The sequence below is a fragment of the Coregonus lavaretus genome (genome assembly GCF_964263955.1).
Source record: "Coregonus lavaretus genome assembly, chromosome: 34".
NCBI lineage: Eukaryota > Metazoa > Chordata > Actinopteri > Salmoniformes > Salmonidae > Coregonus > Coregonus lavaretus.
Genome location: NC_140021.1, coordinates 6,505,005 through 6,525,064, shown reverse-complemented (window position 1 = coordinate 6,525,064; position 20,060 = coordinate 6,505,005). Strand labels below are relative to the sequence as shown.

Here is a 20,060-nt window from a genome sequence, read left to right as displayed (position 1 = left end):
GGGTCGTGTTCAAAGGCCTGACGTGATATGGCTGCTCTCACTCATGTGGCCAACACTGATAAGCCCCTTTAACACGGAAATTAACCTGCCGGTTTGGAAGCATCCAGCGTAACGACGCTCCGTAAAAAGTTAATTTAAACGATACTCTGTTGTTCGGTTGCTAAATGAGATGACTGGGTCCAGAAACTGACGTCAGGTCTGGCAACGTGTCTTCAAAGGAGACGTTCAAAACATGGCCATCGTTGGTCTGTCCAAAAACACTGATTGTCGCTTCTGTTAACGAGCTCACAGATTCCTTCATTGAGTCAATGAAACAACAAAATGCCTTCAATTAAACAGCAATAAAATTAAGTTGAGTGAACGGATGAGCCACATTGTTGACCAGTACTAAGACCAGTCTTGGCATACCTATTTGGATGAGTCTTTGGATGAGGGCCATGGTGCCCCATAAGATGACCTGAGTGTGGTTGGCTGAATATCTAAATCATGCCTCGGTAGGTATATGAGGCTGTGGCGGTGACATCATCAAAAGGAGGCCTTGCTCTGGATCCAGCTGTGCCATGCATGTAGGGACAATGGAGGTGCTGGGGCGCGTGCCCATCATGCACCACAGCCCGGCTTCAACCAATCACCGCAACGAGCCGAGGGTAGCAATCAGAACCCGGCCATCGCTATGCTAACCTCCACATAACAATAAATCACAAAGCTTTTGGGGTGTTCGTGTAGACGTTTGTATACATGTGTAGACAATGACATTGGTTAGGTAACGGTTTGTCTCCCAGTGGTAATGCAGACAAACCTAACCTAGCTAAACAATGTTAGTTTGAACTAAAACTGTCAAAGAACTGGCTGAAGTCAGGCTGTGACGAGGTGTGAAGGAAGGAGTCAGGCGCAGGAGGTAAAATACAGAAGTCCAGAGTTTAATCCGTTTACATAAATCAAACGCCCCAAGCGTCAAAACAAAACTAACAAGGGAAAACATCCACCTTGGCATAAACACTAAGAATAGTAGCTCAACCGAGTTACACACTCTCACAACAAACAATCACTCACAAAGACAAGGGGGACAGAGGGAACACTTATACACATACTAATTAGGGGAATGAGCACCAGGTATGTGTGATTGACAAGACATGACAAGTAGAGTGATGAGAATGGGATCGGCAGTAGCTAGTACTCCGGTGACGACGAACGCCGAAGCCTGCCCGAACCAGGAGGGGGGCAGCCTCGGCGAAAGACGTGACACAGGCACTGTACTGACCAGAACAAAACAACTGGTTATTGTAGACCATAACAAAACAACTGGTTATTCTAGGCCTGACCAAAATGAATAATGCTGATTTTGTACATTTGCCCACTGACAAAGACATGATCAGTCTATAATTTTAATGGTAGGTTTATTTGAACAGTGAATAACAACAACAAAATCCAGAAAAACGCATGTCAAAAATGTTATAAATTGATTTGCATTTTAATGAGGGAAATAAGTATTTGACCCCTCTGCAAAACATGACTTAGTACTTGGTGGCCAAACCCTTGTTGGCAATCACAGAGGTCAGATGTTTCTTGTAGTTGGCCACCAGGTTTGCACACATCTCAAGAGGGATTTTGTCCCACTTCTCTTTGCAGATCTTCTCCAAGTCATTAAGGTTTCGAGGCTGACGTTTGGCAACTCAAACCTTCAGCTCCCTCCACATATTTTCTATGGGATTAAGGTCTGGAGACTGGCTAGGCCACTCCAGGACCTTAATGTGCTTCTTCTTGAGCCACTCCTTTATTGCCTTGGCCATGTGTTTTGGGTCATTGTCATGCTGGAATACCCATCCACGACCCATTTTCAATGCCCTGGCTGAGGGAAGGAGGTTCTCACCCAAGATTTGACGGTACATGGCCCCGTCCATCGTCCCTTTGATACGGTGAAGTTGTCCTGTCCCCTTAGCAGAAAAACGCCCCCAAAGCATAATGTGTCCACCTCCATGTTTGACGGTGGGGATGGTGTTCTTGGGGTCATAGGCAGCATTCCTCCTCCTCCAAACACGGCGAGTTGAGTTGATGCCAAAGAGCTCGATTTTGGTCTCATCTGACCACAACACTTTCACCCAGTTCTCCTCTGAATCATTCAGATGTTCATTGGCAAACTTCAGACGGGCCTGTATATGTGCTTTCTTGAGCAGGGGGACCTTGCGGGCGCTGCAGGATTTCAGTCCTTCACGGCGTAGTGTGTCACCAATTGTTTTCTTGGTGACTATGGTCCCAGCTGCCTTGAGATCATTGACAAGATCCTCCCGTGTAGTTCTGGGCTGATTCCTCACCATTCTCATGATCATTGCAACTCCACGAGGTGAGATCTTGCATGGAGCCCCAGGCCGAGGGAGATTGACAGTTATTTTGTGTTTCTTCCATTTGCGAATAATCGCACCAACTGTTGTCACCTTCTCGCCAAGCTGCTTGGCGATGGTCTTGTAGCCCATTCCAGCCTTGTGTAGGTCTACAATCTTGTCCCTGACATCCTTGGAGAGCTCTTTGGTCTTGGCCATGGTGGAGAGTTTGGAATCTGATTGATTGATTGCTTCTGTGGACAGGTGTCTTTTATACAGGTAACACGATGAGATTAGGAGCAATCCCTTTAAGAGTGTGCTCCTAATCTCAGCTCGTTACCTGTATAAAAGACACCTGGGAGCCAGAAATCTTTCTGATTGGGAGGGGGTCAAATACTTATTTCCCTCATTAAAATGCAAATCAATTTATAACATTTTTGACATGCGTTTTTCTGGATTTTGTTGTTGTTATTCTGTCTCTCACTGTTCAAATAAACCTACCATTAAAATTATAGACTGATCATGTCTTTGTCAGTGGGCAAACGTACAAAACCAGCAGGGGATCAAATACTTTTTTCCCCTCACTGTATGTCTGTTATATATATATATATATATATATATATATACACATACATACAGTGGGGAGAACAAGTATGTGATACGCTGCCGAAAAATCCAGAAAATCACATTGTATGATTTTTAAGAAATTAATTTGCATTTTATTGCATGACATAAGTATTTGATCACCTACCAACCAGTAAGAATTCCGGCTCTCACAGACCTGTTAGTTTTTCTTTAAGAAGCCCTCCTGTTCTCCACTCATTACCTGTATTAACTGCACCTGTTTGAACTCGTTACCTGTATAAAAGACTCCTGTCCACACACTCAATCAAACAGACTCCAACCTCTCCACAATGGCCAAGACCAGAGAGCTGTGTAAGGACATCGGGGATAAAATTGTAGACCTGCACAAGGCTGGGATGGGCTACAGGACAATAGGCAAGCAGCTTGGTGAGAAGGCAACAACTGTTGGCGCAATTATTAGAAAATGGAAGAAGTTCAAGATGTTCGAGTGGATTTTAGATCAAAAAGCTCTATTTTTGTCTCATCAGACCACATGACCTTCTCCCATTGCTCCTCTGGATCACCCTCGGTCTGGGGCTCCATGCAAGATCTCACCTCGTGGGGCATCAATGATCATGAGGAAGGTGAGGGATCAGCCCAGAACTACACGGCAGGACCTGGTCAATGACCTTAAGAGAGCTGGAACCACAGTCTCAAAGAAAACCATTAGTAACACACTACGCCGTCATGGTTTAAAATCCTGCAGCGCACGCAAGGTCCCCCTGCTCAAGCCAGCGCATGTCCAGGCCCGTCTGAAGTTTGCCAATGACCATCTGGATGATCCAGAGGAGGAATGGGAGAAGGTCATGTGGTCTGATGAGACAAAAATAGAGCTTTTTGGTCTAAACTCCACTCGCCGTGTTTGGAGGAAGAAGAAGGATGAGTACAACCCCAAGAACACCATCCCAACCGTGAAGCATGGAGGTGGAAACATCATTCTTTGGGGATGCTTTTCTGCAAAGGGGACAGGATGACTGCACCGTATTGATGGGAGGATGGATGGGGCCATGTATCGCGAGATCTTGGCCAACAACCTCCTTCCCTCAGTAAGAGCATTGAAGATGGGTCGTGGCTGGGTCTTCCAGCATGACAACGACCCGAAACACACAGCCAGGGCAACTAAGGAGTGGCTCCGTAAGAAGCATCTCAAGGTCCTAGAGTGGCTTAGCCATTCTCCAGACCTGAACCCAATAGAAAATCTTTGGAGGGAGCTGAAAGTCCGTATTGCCCAGCGACAGCCCCGAAACCTGAAGGATCTGGAGAAGGTCTGTATGGAGGAGTGGGCCAAAATCCCTGCTGCAGTGTGTGCAAACCTGGTCAAGACCTACAGGAAACGTATGATCTCTGTAATTGCAAACAAAGGTTTCTGTACCAAATATTAAGTTCTACTTTTCTGATGTATCAAATACTTATGTCATGCAATAAAATGCAAATTAATTACTTAAAAATCATACAATGTGATTTTCTGGATTTTTGTTATAGATTGCGTCTCTCACAGTTGAAGTGTACCTATGATAGAAATTACAGACCTCTACATGCTTTGTAAGTTGGAAAACCTGCAAAATCAGCAGTGGTCTTCCCACTGTATATATGTGTACATGGGGCATGAGTCGGCAGCCATCTGAACGCCAGGTGAGGGCTGTACTCTGTGTGCCTTGACCTGCCTGTAATGTAATAAAGTCATCTTTATTCACTTGATGGTCCCAATTACTCCCCTCGCCCCCGCAATGGGGATCATGTCGCCTCCCCAGGGGACGCTCCAGTCCCCCTCTACCCCCTCTCCTTCCCTGCTCCTCCTGTTCTTCCTGCTCTGCATAATGCAGCGCTGAAATCTTGCTAAGGGACGCAATATCAGTCATCTCGGCAAACATTGTCAGAGCAATTAGCCGGTGTTGCCGGTGCATCAGGGGGTTAGCGAGGCCAATGGTAATTCCTTTAGGCTGGCGGTTGAGGCCACAGAGGGAGTGGGGGCATTTTAGAACAGTCAGATAAGATACTGGGATAGCCTGGCCTCTGAATTCAAACAGTGACACACAGCAGTGGTGGTGAAGCCATGCGGTGCCCACAGTTGTGGATCGTTCAACTGTCTGAATGAACTTCAGACAAACCGGAAAAGCAGGAGTGACGTGTACAGTATCATGATGGGTCATGGTAAATACAAAAATACCGTTTTGCACTGGTTTAATATCAGCCCTGCAGGCTTGGCTCAATCTGCTGCATCCAAGCTGATGAGTAACTGTCCAATGAATGATCCCACTGCCAGATTGCGGCTCTAAAACACAGGCAGTCATAGCCCACACGAAGGAAGCTGGGGTTTCAGCATTTACTTCCAAAGATGGACTTTGTTTATTGGTCACCATTTTGTTTCAAATCCAGGGGATACAAACAAGGGCTTTCAGTTTCAGAGTGAAGAGGAAACAGACGCTACAGACTGTCTAGCGGAGTCTGGGCCTTGCATATCCAGTACAGAGGAGAGAGACTGCACAGGCAACATCAACAGCCATTCTCAGAGGTTGCCAGCCATATTATTTCAGTCACCGCTTTTGAAGGAGTACTGTATAGCAGCGTCTATGATACAGTCTTACAACACGGCATGGAGGGAATGTGACCGCAAGGTCGCTTTGACGCCCAACAACTTGCATTGTGGGTCGTTATCACGTGTGCCACATGAAAGGTGTGTTGAACTGAAACTGACTTAATTTATCTGGGAGCAGCTGTGTCTGCCCTGATAACAAACCAGACATATTTAAAATATTAATAAGTTAACACTCCCACAGGAGCACTACGCAGACTCTGGTCCACCCCCTCTCGAATGTTAGCGATTCTTAGCGTAACCGTGTCTTCTAGCCAGGTTGTGTGAATTGAACGCGTTCAGGTCTCAATGACGTCTTTCACCCTCTACTGGAATTAAGGACCAGTTCTGGTTGGAGAGAATCAATCTGTGGTGCGAGTGGCGAGACTCCATTGTGGTCGCCTTGGCAGCTCCCATTTCTGCAGCCAGCGTGACTGATGGGCATCCCGCAGGGTGGTGGAAGCCAAAGCAGAGCATTGGGTATTCCGCAGTAAGCACATTTTCATATTTATTCTCTGTCCCTCTTTACATGTATTGATGCCAGTGTGAGGCACAGTTGAGTGCAGCGAATGCCGTTTATTTGGGTTAACATTAAAAGGTCGAACCAATACAGTGGTGAGAGGAAAAGGACGAATCTGAATATGTTAGGTTAAATCCATGTAAGGCATATGTGTGGTATTAACATACAGTAACGTACAGTACTTGTTCCAGTAGCGGCAATAAACACAGTTCTTGTGTTCTGATGCGACCGTAAGCGTAAGAGCGTCAACCGAAAAAGAATAACACAAAAGCCTGGAAAGAATGGCAAAAATTAGATGACAGCATGTCTTTTCCACATTTAATTCGCGGTAGCATGTTTATTGACAGTCTGCCCACAGTCAGAGCCAGTAATACCCTGCCAAAGCCCAGGCCTGTTTTCTGCTGAAAGGAGCTGTTATTTTCTCCGGCGCAGAGCAGGAAAAGGTATTAAACACAGATCATTGTTTTTCTTGGGTTTAGCCAGGGAAACATGCTCCCCGCAATTAAATTGGTCGTAGTAGCAGAATTAGGGAGTTGTGTAAAACACACAACAACAACAAAAAAATAGATTCTTAGCTCTGTCACTGCCAACCAATCACAGAGCGAGTCTCGACAGTAGCTAGAGTAGGGAGGCAGGATTGGGTCCAGTATGAGAAACAAATGGTTTTTGGTAGCCATTCAATTGAAACCTTGCTCAGATCATTATAGATCAACTGGAAATATATAACACACAACATGCAACAATTTCAAATATTTTACTGATTTACAGTTCATATAAGAAAATCTGTCAATTTAAATGAATATATGGATTGCACATGACTGGGAATACAGATATACTCTGTTGGTAAAAAAAAAAAAGAAGTTAAGGGGCGTGGATTAGAAAACCAGTCAGTATCTGGTGTGACCACCATTTGCCACATGCAGCGCAGCACATCTCCTTCACAAGAGTTGATCAGGCTGTTGATTGTGGCCTGTGGAACGTTGTCCCACTCCTCTTCAATGGCTGTCGAAGTTGCTGGATATTGGCTGGAACTGGAACACACTGTCGATCCAGAGCATCCCAAACATTCTCAATGGGTGACATGTCTGGTGAGTATGCTGGCCATGGAAGAACTGGGACATTTTCAGCTTCCAGGAATTTTGTACAGATCCCTGCAACATGGGGCCATGCATTATCATGCTGAAACATGAGGTGATGGCGGCGGATGAATGGCGCAAAAATGGGCCTCAGGATCGTCAAGGTATCTCTGTGTATTCAAATTGCCATTGATAAAATGCAATTATGTTCGTTGTCCGTAGCTTATGCCTGCCCATACCATAACCCCACCGACACCATGGGGCACTCTGGTCACAACGTTGACATCAGCAAACCACTCACCCACACGTGGTCTGCGGTTGTGAGGCCGGTTAGACGTACTGACGATGTTCTCTGGCAACAGCTCTGGTGGACATTCCTGCAGTCAGCATGCCAATTGCACGCTCCCTCAAAACTTGAGACATCTGTGGCATTGTGTTGTGTGACAAATCTGCACATTTTAGAGTGGCCTTTTATTTTCCCCAGCACAAGGTGCACCTGTGTAATGATCATGCTGTTTAATCAGCTTCTTGATATGCCACACCTGTCAGGTGGATGGATTATCTTGACAAAGGAGAAATGCTCACTAATACAGGGATGTAAACAAATTTGTGCACAAAATCTGAGAGAGATTTCTGGGATATTTTATTTCAACTCATGAAACATTGGACCAACACTTTACATGTTGCCTTTATATTTTTGTTCAGGGTATATAAAGTCCTGTTGGAGGAGCTGGCTGCAATAACACAGGTTCAAATAGGCCTACATACCATTTGGCCTAGGTAATAGCAGTCCATTTCAAAACAAAAGGGGAGTTGTGTAGAAATATACAGTAGGGAGCATTACAACGACTCTTTCGTTACTGTACAAGGACCCAATGACCAGCTGTGTATAATGACAAAATTACATGATGAACTTGACCAGTTATAATGCTCCACTGGAGTGTGTATATCTTACAATGGCCTCTAGGTCAACTGCTAAGAAGTATAATGACACTTTAACTATTTTCATACTCAATAGTCATTCAACTCAGTAACTGCCAGACAGTTAACAGTACTTGGGCTGTGCGAGGAAAGAAAGAATGCAAATTGCACATAGCACTGTGGCAATGACCTTATTTGTGCAAACTATGGATCCTATGGGGGGGGGTAAAACTCTCCCTCGCGCTGGAGGAGGAAATAACTCCTGTACAGTAAACCAACCCCAGATATGATAGGCCAGCTAGGTCAGCAGTTACACAGGTCACCCAGATATGATAGGCCAGCTAGGTCAGCAGTTACACAGGTCACCCAGATATGATAGGCCAGCAAGGTCAGCAGTTACACAGGACACCCAGATATGATAGGCCAGCTAGGTCAGCAGTTACACAGGTCACCCAGATATGATAGGCCAGCTAGGTCAGCAGTTACACAGGTCACCCAGATATGATAGGCCAGCAAGGTCAGCAGTTACACAGGACACCCAGATATGATAGGCCAGCTAGGTCAGCAGTTACACAGGTCACCCAGATATGATAGGCCAGCTAGGTCAGCAGTTACACAGGACACCCAGATATGATAGGCCAGCTAGGTCAGCAGTTACACAGGTCACCCAGATATGATAGGCCAGCTAGGTCAGCAGTTACACAGGTCACCCAGATATGATAGGCCAGCTAGGTCAGCAGTTACACAGGTCACCCAGATATGATAGGCCAGCTAGGTCAGCAGTTACACAGGTCACCCAGATATGATAGGCCAGCTAGGTCAGCAGTTACACAGGTCACCCAGATATGATAGGCCAGCAGTTACACAGGTCACCCACTTTTAACCTTCTTGGTGCTTTCCACGGTGGCGCTCACATTACACAATGGTGAAATGACACGTTAGTCACAGCAGGGCGATAGGATTATTTAATTGGAGCAGAACTGGACAGACGGCCCAGACCTATGACTTAGCCCTACCGGGCTCTCGCAGGCTATTAAAGTTTCTACAGTACAGCTACCTCTAATAGGGGTTTGGATACACCGGGAGTCTGTCTGCTGTTGATGGCTGAGAAGAGTAGTGGCGTGCTCATCGCGCCGATAATCACATTTCAGAATGAGTTCCCGCCGTCTCGCTACAAAGCGATACTTGTCGGTGTAATGCATGATGGGGTTGTTACGGAAGAGAAATGAGAACGTCTGCGTTTCCCACTCGCGGCTTGCCTCTCAGACAGCATCGCCATTATTCCCCAGGTTCGGTTTTCCTAGATGTGGGGGGGCCGTAAGTGAATATAGGTGCCATCTTTCACGTGTCATCTAAAAAGGCACGCTGGCGATACAGAGGTGGTTCGTCCATTAATGAAGCGACTTTCTCCTTTGGTCTTAAAGAGAATGTCTTTTCACAGAAGGCAATGCAAGAAGAGAGGCAACAGTGCGCTTTCCAACTTTTAAAAGGTATTTCGCCCGCTCGGTACTCCGTTTCACAAAGATGAATTGCCGACACAAAGAGACGTAATGGGTTCAGAATCGTGTACACGGGGGAACAATAAAGTCCCTGGGACTCCGACACTCTCCAGGGCTACTTGACCACATTACAACCTCGCTATGAACAGCTCTGAGTCAATCCCATCTCCATCCTTTTGGTAATGGAGGAAGTCCCAAGTCTGAGCATTTAGATTTATGAAAGTCGTTAGCACCGGTTGAATCTCAGAGATCTGGAGAGAGATGCAGCAGGAGAGATAAACCCTAAAAGCAACATAAAGTGGGAGCGTGGGACTGTTAAAAGGCAGGACCGGTGGCTGGGGTTTTCACATCAGAGGAAGCCGGGGAATGCCTCCAAGCCGCCATGATACCTAAATACAGACAGCAGACTGGGAGACCGTCCAGTCAGTGAGCCCTTTGAGACTTGACTATGACACCAGCCCGTTGGACACTTCAAATGCCTCAGAGACATGGGTCAGGATGATTGAGGGACTCATTATTACACGTATAACATTCTGGTCTAGTTCAGAGTGTCCCTCTGACATTATAGGACACCCTAGAGTGTAGCTATACCCACTTACAACCCTCCGCCCTCCTATCTCAGCAGGTGGCTATTTCCTATCAGGGTCAGAAAGGGGTCAGAGGTCATTCAGAACTAGGTTTCATGTCAGGCCAGTGGCCATCTTGTCCTTCTCATCCTCCAGTGCCTTACCCCAGACCTCACCATGCTTGGCCCATTTTCTCAAAGAGGGGTTATAAGACTTCTTAACAAGCTAACTCCCAGAGCAGAGAACACAGCCATCTGGTTGGAAGGCAGGCTGGTTGGAAGGCAGGCTGATTTTAAAAAAGAAAAAAAGAAAAAGTTGAGAGGGAAAGCAACATGATAGAAATAGAATTGCTTCTATGAGCGAGACATAACGTAATGTGGATATGTAGTTCTACTACTACGACAGGCCACTCCTTAAATAAGACACTGATACAGTATGTAATACTGAGTGGCACAGGTCCAACTGACATGACCCCGTTATACATATAGAGATACATCATCTCAACAGTATTTTAAATCACATGGCCCTAGCCTGCCGCTGACACCAATGCGGGTTGGCCTATCATATCTGGGTGACCTGTGTAACTGCTGACCTAGCTGGCCTATCATATCTGGGTGTCCTGTGTAACTGCTGACCTAGCTGGCCTATCATATCTGGGTGACCTGTGTAACTGCTGACCTAGCTGGCCTATCATATCTGGGTGTCCTGTGTAACTGCTGACCTAGCTGGCCTATCATATCTGGGTGACCTGTGTAACTGCTGACCTAGCTGGCCTATCATATCTGGGTGACCTGTGTAACTGCTGACCTAGCTGGCCTATCATATCTGGGTGTCCTGTGTAACTGCTGACCTAGCTGGCCTATCATATCTGGGTGACCTGTGTAACTGCTGACCTAGCTGGCCTATCATATCTGGGTGACCTGTGTAACTGCTGACCTAGCTGGCCTATCATATCTGGGTGACCTGTGTATCTGCTGACCTAGCTGGCCTATCATATCTGGGTGACCTGTGTAACTGCTGACCTAGCTGGCCTATCATATCTGGGTGTCCTGTGTAACTGCTGACCTAGCTGGCCTATCATATCTGGGTGACCTGTGTAACTGCTGACCTAGCTGGCCTATCATATCTGGGTGACCTGTGTAACTGCTGACCTAGCTGGCCTATCATATCTGGGTGACCTGTGTAACTGCTGACCTAGCTGGCCTATCATATTTGGGTGACCTGTGTAACTGCTGACCTAGCTGGCCTATCATATCTGGGTGACCTGTGTATCTGCTGACCTAGCTGGCCTATCATATCTGGGTGACCTGTGTAACTGCTGACCTAGCTGGCCTATCATATCTGGGTGACCTGTGTAACTGCTGACCTAGCTGGCCTATCATATCTGGGATTGATTAACACAGCATTAAAAAGAGGGTGCTTGATTCACCGCTCTCCACCACCCCTCCATGCTCCATAAATCACGGCGGAGGATATGGAGTCAGAAGAGAACGGGGGAGAAAACACAGCAGAGAGAAACAGAGTCGCCTCCCAGCAGGGACGCTCCTGAGACAAAACAATACGGCATCCAGTTCCTTGCGCCGTGACGGGCGTAAATGAAAAGGTCTGGGATCCAGGGTCTGAGTGTCTAGGTCACAGTCCTTCGACGAGGCACGCTTTAACCTTCCACTGCCTCCCATCGTAGCAACAGAAATCACCCGTCTGATGACAAAGTAAACCCCTCCCTGACTTCCTTCCTTTCCTGGCTCTGTCAGGTCATTTCTCAAGCAGAGAGGGCATTGGACGACAGATGTGGAGGTAGTGGTGAGTGGGGGGGGGGGGGATTGGCTAGTCCAGGTAATTAATTCTACCCTGGCTGTCAGTTGGCGGGCCGGATGAGAGATGGAGTAAGTGAGAGAGCAGCTTTCACGTGACTGGGTCTCTGATTTTGCAGATTTAAAAGGGAAAACGTGTCCATTTGTCCAAAGGCGTCACCTTTACTATCGAGTGACTGAGTGGCCTCCTCTTCCTTCTCAGCCAATTATCAAAGGGTGCTAGTCGATTCCCTTTGTGGCAATAACTCTTCCGTTTGAAATTGAGGAGGCGATCAATGCCGTGCCCAGGGAGCTCATTGGACAGCAAATGAAAGAGGCATTGAACATTTCTTAAATGGATGTCAATGTCATTGTGGCAGAGGCTCAATTCATGTGAAATGATTGAAGAGCATCTGACAAGAGGTTCTCGTTTTCCCTCAGAAACGGCGACTGCCCAAAACACAGGTTGACGTTTATTGGGATGAATCTTGTCCTGGAGATAGAACTGGCTGATTTACACTAGATGGGCCAGTGACACAGTCAACCTTGTCTATATATCGTCAAAATTCATTAAAACAAAAATGTGCTTTTTGGTCTTACTTTAAGGCATAAGGTTAGCAGTGTGGTTAAGGTTAGGTTTAAAATCTGATTTTAAGACTTTGTGGCTGTGCCAGCTAGTGCAGATCTGCATCCAGGACATGAGTCATCCCAATAAATGCCAACCTGTGCCCAAAACAAATAAAAAAATGAAAGAGTACTTGAATGATATTTGATCTATAAAATATCTGACAATAGCCAATAGTCTAACAAATCATCAAAACGGTGCACTAGTGGCGTTTCATACCATGGCTATATACTAACAGACTGACTTAAACTGAAATCCTTCAATTGCCACATCCGTTTCGGATATTACAACAAGAAAGAAGTTACTGCAAACAACCAACTGTTTTTCCCCCTCTGACATCATCGCAAAGCATTCTCACCTCCATTCTCACCTCCATTTTCATCAACAACATAGACAACACACGGATTTGATCTTTAAAGAGATGACCTTGCACAACAAAAACTGTGTTCATAAAATCCAGAGTGAAAGGGAGCTGTTTGTTTACCCCGGACTCCATTAATCTCTAGCGTAGCTGAATCTTCCCCTGGCAACCGTTGGGCTAGGTTCTGCTCAACAACCTACACTAACACCAGCCTATAGAGGCATTGTAAACATCATTCCTCCATGAATTCACACCGGCTGTGCCGTAGAACACTATTAACCGTTTTATCCTGTGCTCATTCTATCCACATAAACCTCTGCTCACACATGACTGAATGTGTTGTACACCCTATTAGAAGGGTCACAGCAGGCGCCATCACCAAGCCATTTCTCAACGTTGGCTCAACGTTTCGCTGCGACTATCGCTGCCCATCAGAGGGAGGTAATGAGTTTTGGGGCCCAACAAAGGGAGAGTAATGATATTGAATACATCCCAATGCTGAGCAGAGCATAAATCTGCTGCCTTTTCTTTAAGAGAGTAAACATTAAAAGGAACCACCTTATCTGTAGAAGACAATAATTCCCAGTGGGGGGGGGGGGGGGGGGATCTCTCTCTGGGAGACTTTCCCCTGATAACACAATAAGAGCAAACGCTTATTGAGTGTGTCATTGGGTTGAATGCATTTCAGGGGTTTTCTGCTTGGTGGGGGAGGGTGAGGAAGAGGAGGCATATGAAGAGTGACTGACCTGTGGGCATCCAGGGGTTGGGCGACGGCCTCTCCTTGGTGTTGGCCTGCTCCCACTCAAAGTCGTCGTCCTTATTCTGGCTGTAGCCGCACGTCGTGTAGGCCCTCTCAAAGTTACAGTCACCTGGGGGACACAACAAAACAGGATTTACAACCACACATTCAATAAGGCATACTATGTAAGTAAGAGACAGACGGACAAAGACAGACAGACAGAGAATAGAGGAAAGTATTGTAGCTTGTGACACATAGCATATGGCTGTCCAACGTCATCACAGCCACTACAGGCCAGGCTACCACCTCAACTCTATCACTATGAGGCTTTGTCAAAAACCTCACCCCCTACAACCACACACACCACCCTCCTGAGCTGACTGCATGCTCCTTATGGTAACAGGCATTCCCAACATTATGACAACCACACAACCACACAGACACTGAGAAACACAACACCATGTCAGCTTCTACCACAACTTGACAACAGTCCTTGTTACAACGCTCATAGCGCTGACAGATTCCCCAACCGTCACAACTGCTTCTAACTGATATGTGTATACCTGGCAGTGGTGAGGGAGGGAGGCCCGACTTTTGATTGGATTCAACTTCCTCTCACATCAATATAAAAGGTTGAATATGAATCCGCTGCAACGTGCAATTTCCTAAGTGTATTTTCAAGTCTAAACTAATTCTGAGGTGATTTGGACAAAGGCCTGCCTGGGTTCGTAATAAGAAACAGCTTCCCTTACGCCTGAGAGCGTCGCTCACATTTTGTTTAGAACCCGGCGTGACATTCTGTGCATTGGGCAGAGGATTTTATCAACCATCTAATCGTGGAAGGAGCGAATTAATTCAAAGAAGAAAAGATCAGTATTGACATATTCAAAGAGGAAGTGTGTAAATCTGCCTTTCCATGTGCACACTCTTAAGCAGTGTTTCTTTGGCTGCACGGGTGAGATTTATTTCCTTGAAAAGACGGCAGATAAATATATTTAGGGACACCATGGGCTTTGACACCTTGTCAAGTTTCAGATATAATGACGCCAAGATGCATGTAAATTGTATACTGTGCGGAGGGGAAAGAACTGTCGTCGCCTACCAGCCGGCAACAACACTGACGGAACATTTCTTGGAGCTGCTTCGCTCTTTGAGTTTGACAGAACCGTGTAGTATTTCCTCATTCTGATGCCATTTCTTATCTACATAATGAACAATTAGTAACAACTAGGCTTTCAGAGACCGGGTGAAGTAATAAGCTCCTCCTGCTTGGTACTGACGGTTATTGTCATGTCTACTGTACACAACATATCCTAGATCAGAGGTCATATCAGGGACTACCAGAGAGTTGGCAGAGAGGAAACTAGAGGGGGATTTCCAACAGGATCATAAGCCTCCATTCCAACACGGTTGGCAATAAAGTCCATATATAGCACACTGCAAATAGACCACTAGGCCAAAGACCAAGCCATGCGAATGAGTTAGAGTACCAAGTCATATCTACATGTTGGTAATGTGAAGTTACTCATAAAAACATTCAACTGATACATTCCACAGACATGGCACACAGACAGTCAGTAAGAGAGAGATGTTTAGGCGGTTTCCATTTGCACGCACAGCTCCATATCAAACAGGAGAGAAACAATGGGCAGTGAATGTGAGGTTGTGTTCTCTATTGAAATGAACGGAAGCATCATGGTGCGAGTGGAGTCGGTGAGCGGGGAGAAAGACTTGCCTAGAGGGGCAGCAGATAGCCTAGCAGTTAAGAGCGTTAGGTCAGTAACCGAAAGGTAGCTGGTTCGAATATCAGAGCCAGCCAATTTTTAATGAATTTATTTGCAGATTATGGTGGAAAATAAGTATTTGGTCACCTACAAACAAGCAAGATTTCTCGCTCTCACAGACCTGTAACTTCTTCTTTAAGAGGCTCCTCTGTCCTCCACTCGTTACCTGTATTAATGGCACCTGTTTGAACTTGTTATCAGTATAAAAGACACCTGTCCACAACCTCAAACAGTCACACTCCAAACTCCACTATGGCCAAGACCAAAGAGCTGTCAAAGGACACCAGAAACAAAATTGTAGACCTGCACCAGGCTAGGAAGACTGAATCTGCAATAGGTAAGCAGCTTGGTTTGAAGAAATCAACTGTGGGAGCAATTATTAGGAAATGGAAGACATACAAGACCACTGATAATCTCCCTCGATCTGGGGCTCCACGCAAGATCTCACCCCGTGGGGTCAAAATGATCACAAGAACGGTGAGCAAAAATCCCAGAACCACACGGGGGGACCTAGTGAATGACCTGCAGAGAGCTGGGACCAAAGTAACAAAGCCTACCATCAGTAACACACTACGCCGCCAGGGACTCAAATCCTGCAGTGCAAGACGTGTCCCCCTGCTTAAGCCAGTACATGTCCAGGCCCGTCTGAAGTTTGCTAGAGTGCATTTGGATGATCCAGAAGAGGATTGGGAGAATGTCATATGGTCAGATGAAACCAAAATATAACTTTTTGGTAAAAACTCAACTCGTCGTGTTTGGAGGACAAAGAATGCTGAGTTGCATCCAAAGAACACCATACCTACTGTGAAGCATGGGGGTGGAAACATCATGCTTTGGGGCTGTTTTTCTGCAAAGGGACCAGGACGACTGATCCGTGCAAAGGAAAGAATGAATGGGGCCATGTATCGTGAGACTTTGAGTGAAAACCTCCTTCCATCAGCAAGGGCATTGAAGATGAAACGTGGCTGGGTCTTTCAGCATGACAATGATCCCAAACACACCGCCAGGGCAACGAAGGAGTGGCTTCGTTAGAAGCATTTCAAGGTCCTGGAGTGGCCTAGCCAGTCTCCAGATCTTAACCCCATAGAAAATCTTTGGAGGGAGTTGAAAGTCTGTGTTGCCCAGCGACAGCCCCAAAACATCACTGCTCTAGAGGAGATCTGCATGGAGGAATGGGCCAAAATACCAGCAACAGTTTGTGAAAACCTTGAAGACTTACAGAAAACGTTTGACCGGTGTCATTGCCAACAAAGGGTATATAACAAAGTATTGAGAAACTTTTGTTATTGACCAAATACTTATTTTCCACCATAATTTGCAAATAAATTCATTAAAAAACCCACAATGTGATTTTCTGGATTTTCTTTTCTCATTTTGTCTGTCATAGTTGACGTGTACCTATGATGAAAATTACAGGCCTCTCTCATCTTTTTAAGTGGGAGAACTTGCACAATTGGTGGCTGACTAAATACTTTTTTTCCCCCACTGTACCTTAAAAAAAGGGAGAGGCATGGATCAGAAATACATTCAGTATCTGATGTGACCACCATTTGCCTCATGCATCTCTTTCACGTAGAGTTAATCAGGCTGTTGAGAATGGCGACGAAGGAGATGGCTGCCGTTATTTGTAACTTATTAAAATAAAATAAAAAACACACATACGCGAGAATGCTATTCATTGACTACAGCTCAGCGTTCAACACCATAGTGCCCTCAAAGCTCATCACTAAGCTAAGGAACCTGAGACTAAACACCTCCCTCTGCAACCTGGACTTCCTGACGGGCCGCCCCCAGGTGGTAAGGGTAGGTAAAAACACATCTGCCACACTGATCCTCAACATGGGGGCCCCTCAGGGGTGCGTGCTCAGTCCCCTCCTATACTCCCTGTTCACCCATGACTGCATGGCCAGGCACGACTGCAACACCATCATTAAGTTTGCCGACGACACAACAGTGGTAGACCTGATCACCTACAATGATGAGACAGACTATAGGGAGGAGGTCAGAGACCTGGCCGTGTGGTGCCAGGATAACAACCTCTCCCTCAACATGACCAAGACAAAGGAGATGATTGTAGACTACAGGAAAAAGAAGAGGACCGAGCACGCCCCCATTCTCATCGACAGGGCTGTAGTGGAACAGGTTGAGAGCGTCAAGTTCCTTGGTGTCCACATCACCAACAAACTATCATGGTCCAAACACACAAAGACAGTCGTGAAGAGGGCATGACGAAGCCTCTTCCCCTAAGGAGACTGAAAAGATTTGGCATGGGTCCTCAGATCCTCAAAAAGTTGTACAGTTGCACCATCGAGAGCATCCTGACTGGTTGCATCACTGCCTGGTATGGCAACTGCTAGGCCTCCGACCGCAAGGCACTACAGAGGGTAGTGCGTACGGCCCAGTACATCACTGGGGCCAAGCTTCCTGCCATCCAGGACCTCTATACCAGGCCGTGTCAGAGGAAGGCCCTAAAAATTGGCAAAGACTCCAGCCACCCTAGTCATAGACTGTTCTCTCTGCTACCGCACGGCAAGAGATACCGGAGCACCAAGTCTAGGTCGAAAAGGCTTCTTAACAGCTTCTACCCCCAAGACACAAGACTCCTGAACAGCTAATCATGGTTACCCTTACTATTTGCAATGTCCCCCCCACCCCTTCTTTTACGCTGCTGCTACTATTCTGTTTATTATTTATGCATAGTCAGTTTAACTCTAACCACATGTACATATTACCTCAATTACCTCGACTAACCTGTGCCCCCGCACATTGACTCTGTACCGGTACCCCCTGTATATAGCCTCTCTTATTTTACGGCTGCTGTTTTATTTTTTACTTAACACTTATTTTTCTTAAAAACTGCATTGTTCGTTAAGGGCTTGTAAGTAAGCATTTCACTGTAAGGTCTACACTTGTTGTATTCGGAGCATGTGACAAATCACATTATATTGATTGTGGCCTGTGGAATGTTGTCCCACTCCTCTTCAATGGCTGTGCCAAATGTGCTCAATGGTTGACATGTCTGGTGAGTATGCAGGCCATGGAAGAACTAGCTTACGCCTGCGGATACCATAACCCCACAGCCACCATGGGGCACTCTTCTCACAACGTTGACATCAGCAAACCGCTCGCCCACATGAAGCGGTTTGCCATCTGCCCAGTACAGTTGAAACTGGGATTCATCCGTGAAGAGCACACTTCTCCAGCCTGCCAGTGGCCATCGAAGGTGAGCATTTTCCCACTGAAGTCGGTTACGACGCCAAACTGCAGTCAGGTCAAGACCCTGGTGAGGACGACGAGCACGCAGAAGAGCTTCTCTGAGGCGGTTTGGTTGTGCACAGTTTCATCAGCTGTCCAGGTGGCTGATCTCAGACGATCCTGCAGGTGAAGAAGCCGGATGTGGATGTCCTGGGCTGGCGTGGTTACACCTGGTCTGCGGTTGTGAGGCCGGTTGGAAGTACTGACAAATTCTCTAAAACGACGTTGGAGGCGGCTTATGGTAGAGAAATTAAATTGAAATTCTCTGGCAACAGCTCTGGTGGACAGTCCTGCAGTCAGCATGCAAATTGCACGCTCCCTCAAAACTTGAGACACCTGTGCACCTGTGTAATGATCATGCTGTTTAATCGGCTTCTTGATATGCCACACCTGTCAGGTGGATGGATTATCTTGACAAAGGATAAATGCTCACTAACAGGGATGTAAACAAATGTATGCACAACATTTGAGAGAAATAAGCATTTTGTGCATATGGAAAATTTCTGGGATGTTTTATTTCAGCTCATAAATTTTTTATTCATATTTTTTTATTTTACCAGGTAGGTTGACTGAGAACACATTCTCATTTACAGCAATGACCTGGGGAACAGTTACAGGGGACATGAGGGGGGGGAATGAATGAGCAAATTGAAAGCTGGGGATAAGGGCCAGATTGGGAATTTAGCCAGGACACCAGGGTTAACACCCCTACTCTTACGATAAGTGCCATGGGATCTTTACTGACCACAGAAAGTCAGGACACCTGTTTAACGTCCCATCCAAAAAGACAGCACCCTACACAGGGCAATGTCCCCTATTACTGACCTGGGGAATTGGGATATTATAATTTTTTCAGACCAAAGGAAACATGGGACCAACACTTTACATGTTGCGTTTATATTTTTGTTAAGTGTAAATGTGACTTTGAATGATAACATAATGATGTTTGTTTCTAACATTAGGGCTGTTTTCCTAAATAAGTTAGTTCTGTTTCATGCTTTGTTTCCTTGCCACGATACTAACGAGTATCGCGATACTGGTATTATCCCAGGCCTAGTATTTGAGTATTTTCAAATACATGCCAACACTTTCCAAGAGTATTTCCTAATACATTCCAATATTCAACTACTTTTTTAAATCACTGAACTCTTTTTTCGAAATGTATGTGAAAGTAATTGAGATATTTGAAATAGTATTTGAACACAGGTTTGATCCACACACACAGAAAGCAGCGAGAGAGGCGGTGGAAACAGCATTCAGCGACAGAGGTAGCCTATTCTATTCACCCCTCTAGAAAAAGTAGCTCTTCCCTTCCTCATGGAGAAACAAACTCTGGTTAGTTCTATTTGTATAATTACTCAGCAGCGAGGAACAGCGTTTTTTTAATCTTACACCTCCCGTTATCAG

The 20,060-nt window shown here is 45.9% G+C and overlaps 1 protein-coding gene across 1 annotated transcript in view; it reads right to left on the bottom strand.

Annotated features, from left to right (window-relative positions):
- LOC311109258 (receptor-type tyrosine-protein phosphatase mu) overlaps positions 1–20,060 on the bottom strand; it is a gene marked incomplete at its 5' end in the record, with an annotated part of 292,145 nt that overhangs the window by 216,269 nt on the left and 55,816 nt on the right. Inside the window, one exon of the mRNA XM_084152095.1 lies at positions 13,622–13,744. Coding sequence (XP_084008221.1) covers positions 13,622–13,744 — 123 coding nt within the window. The remainder of the gene's footprint in view (positions 1–13,621; positions 13,745–20,060) is intronic.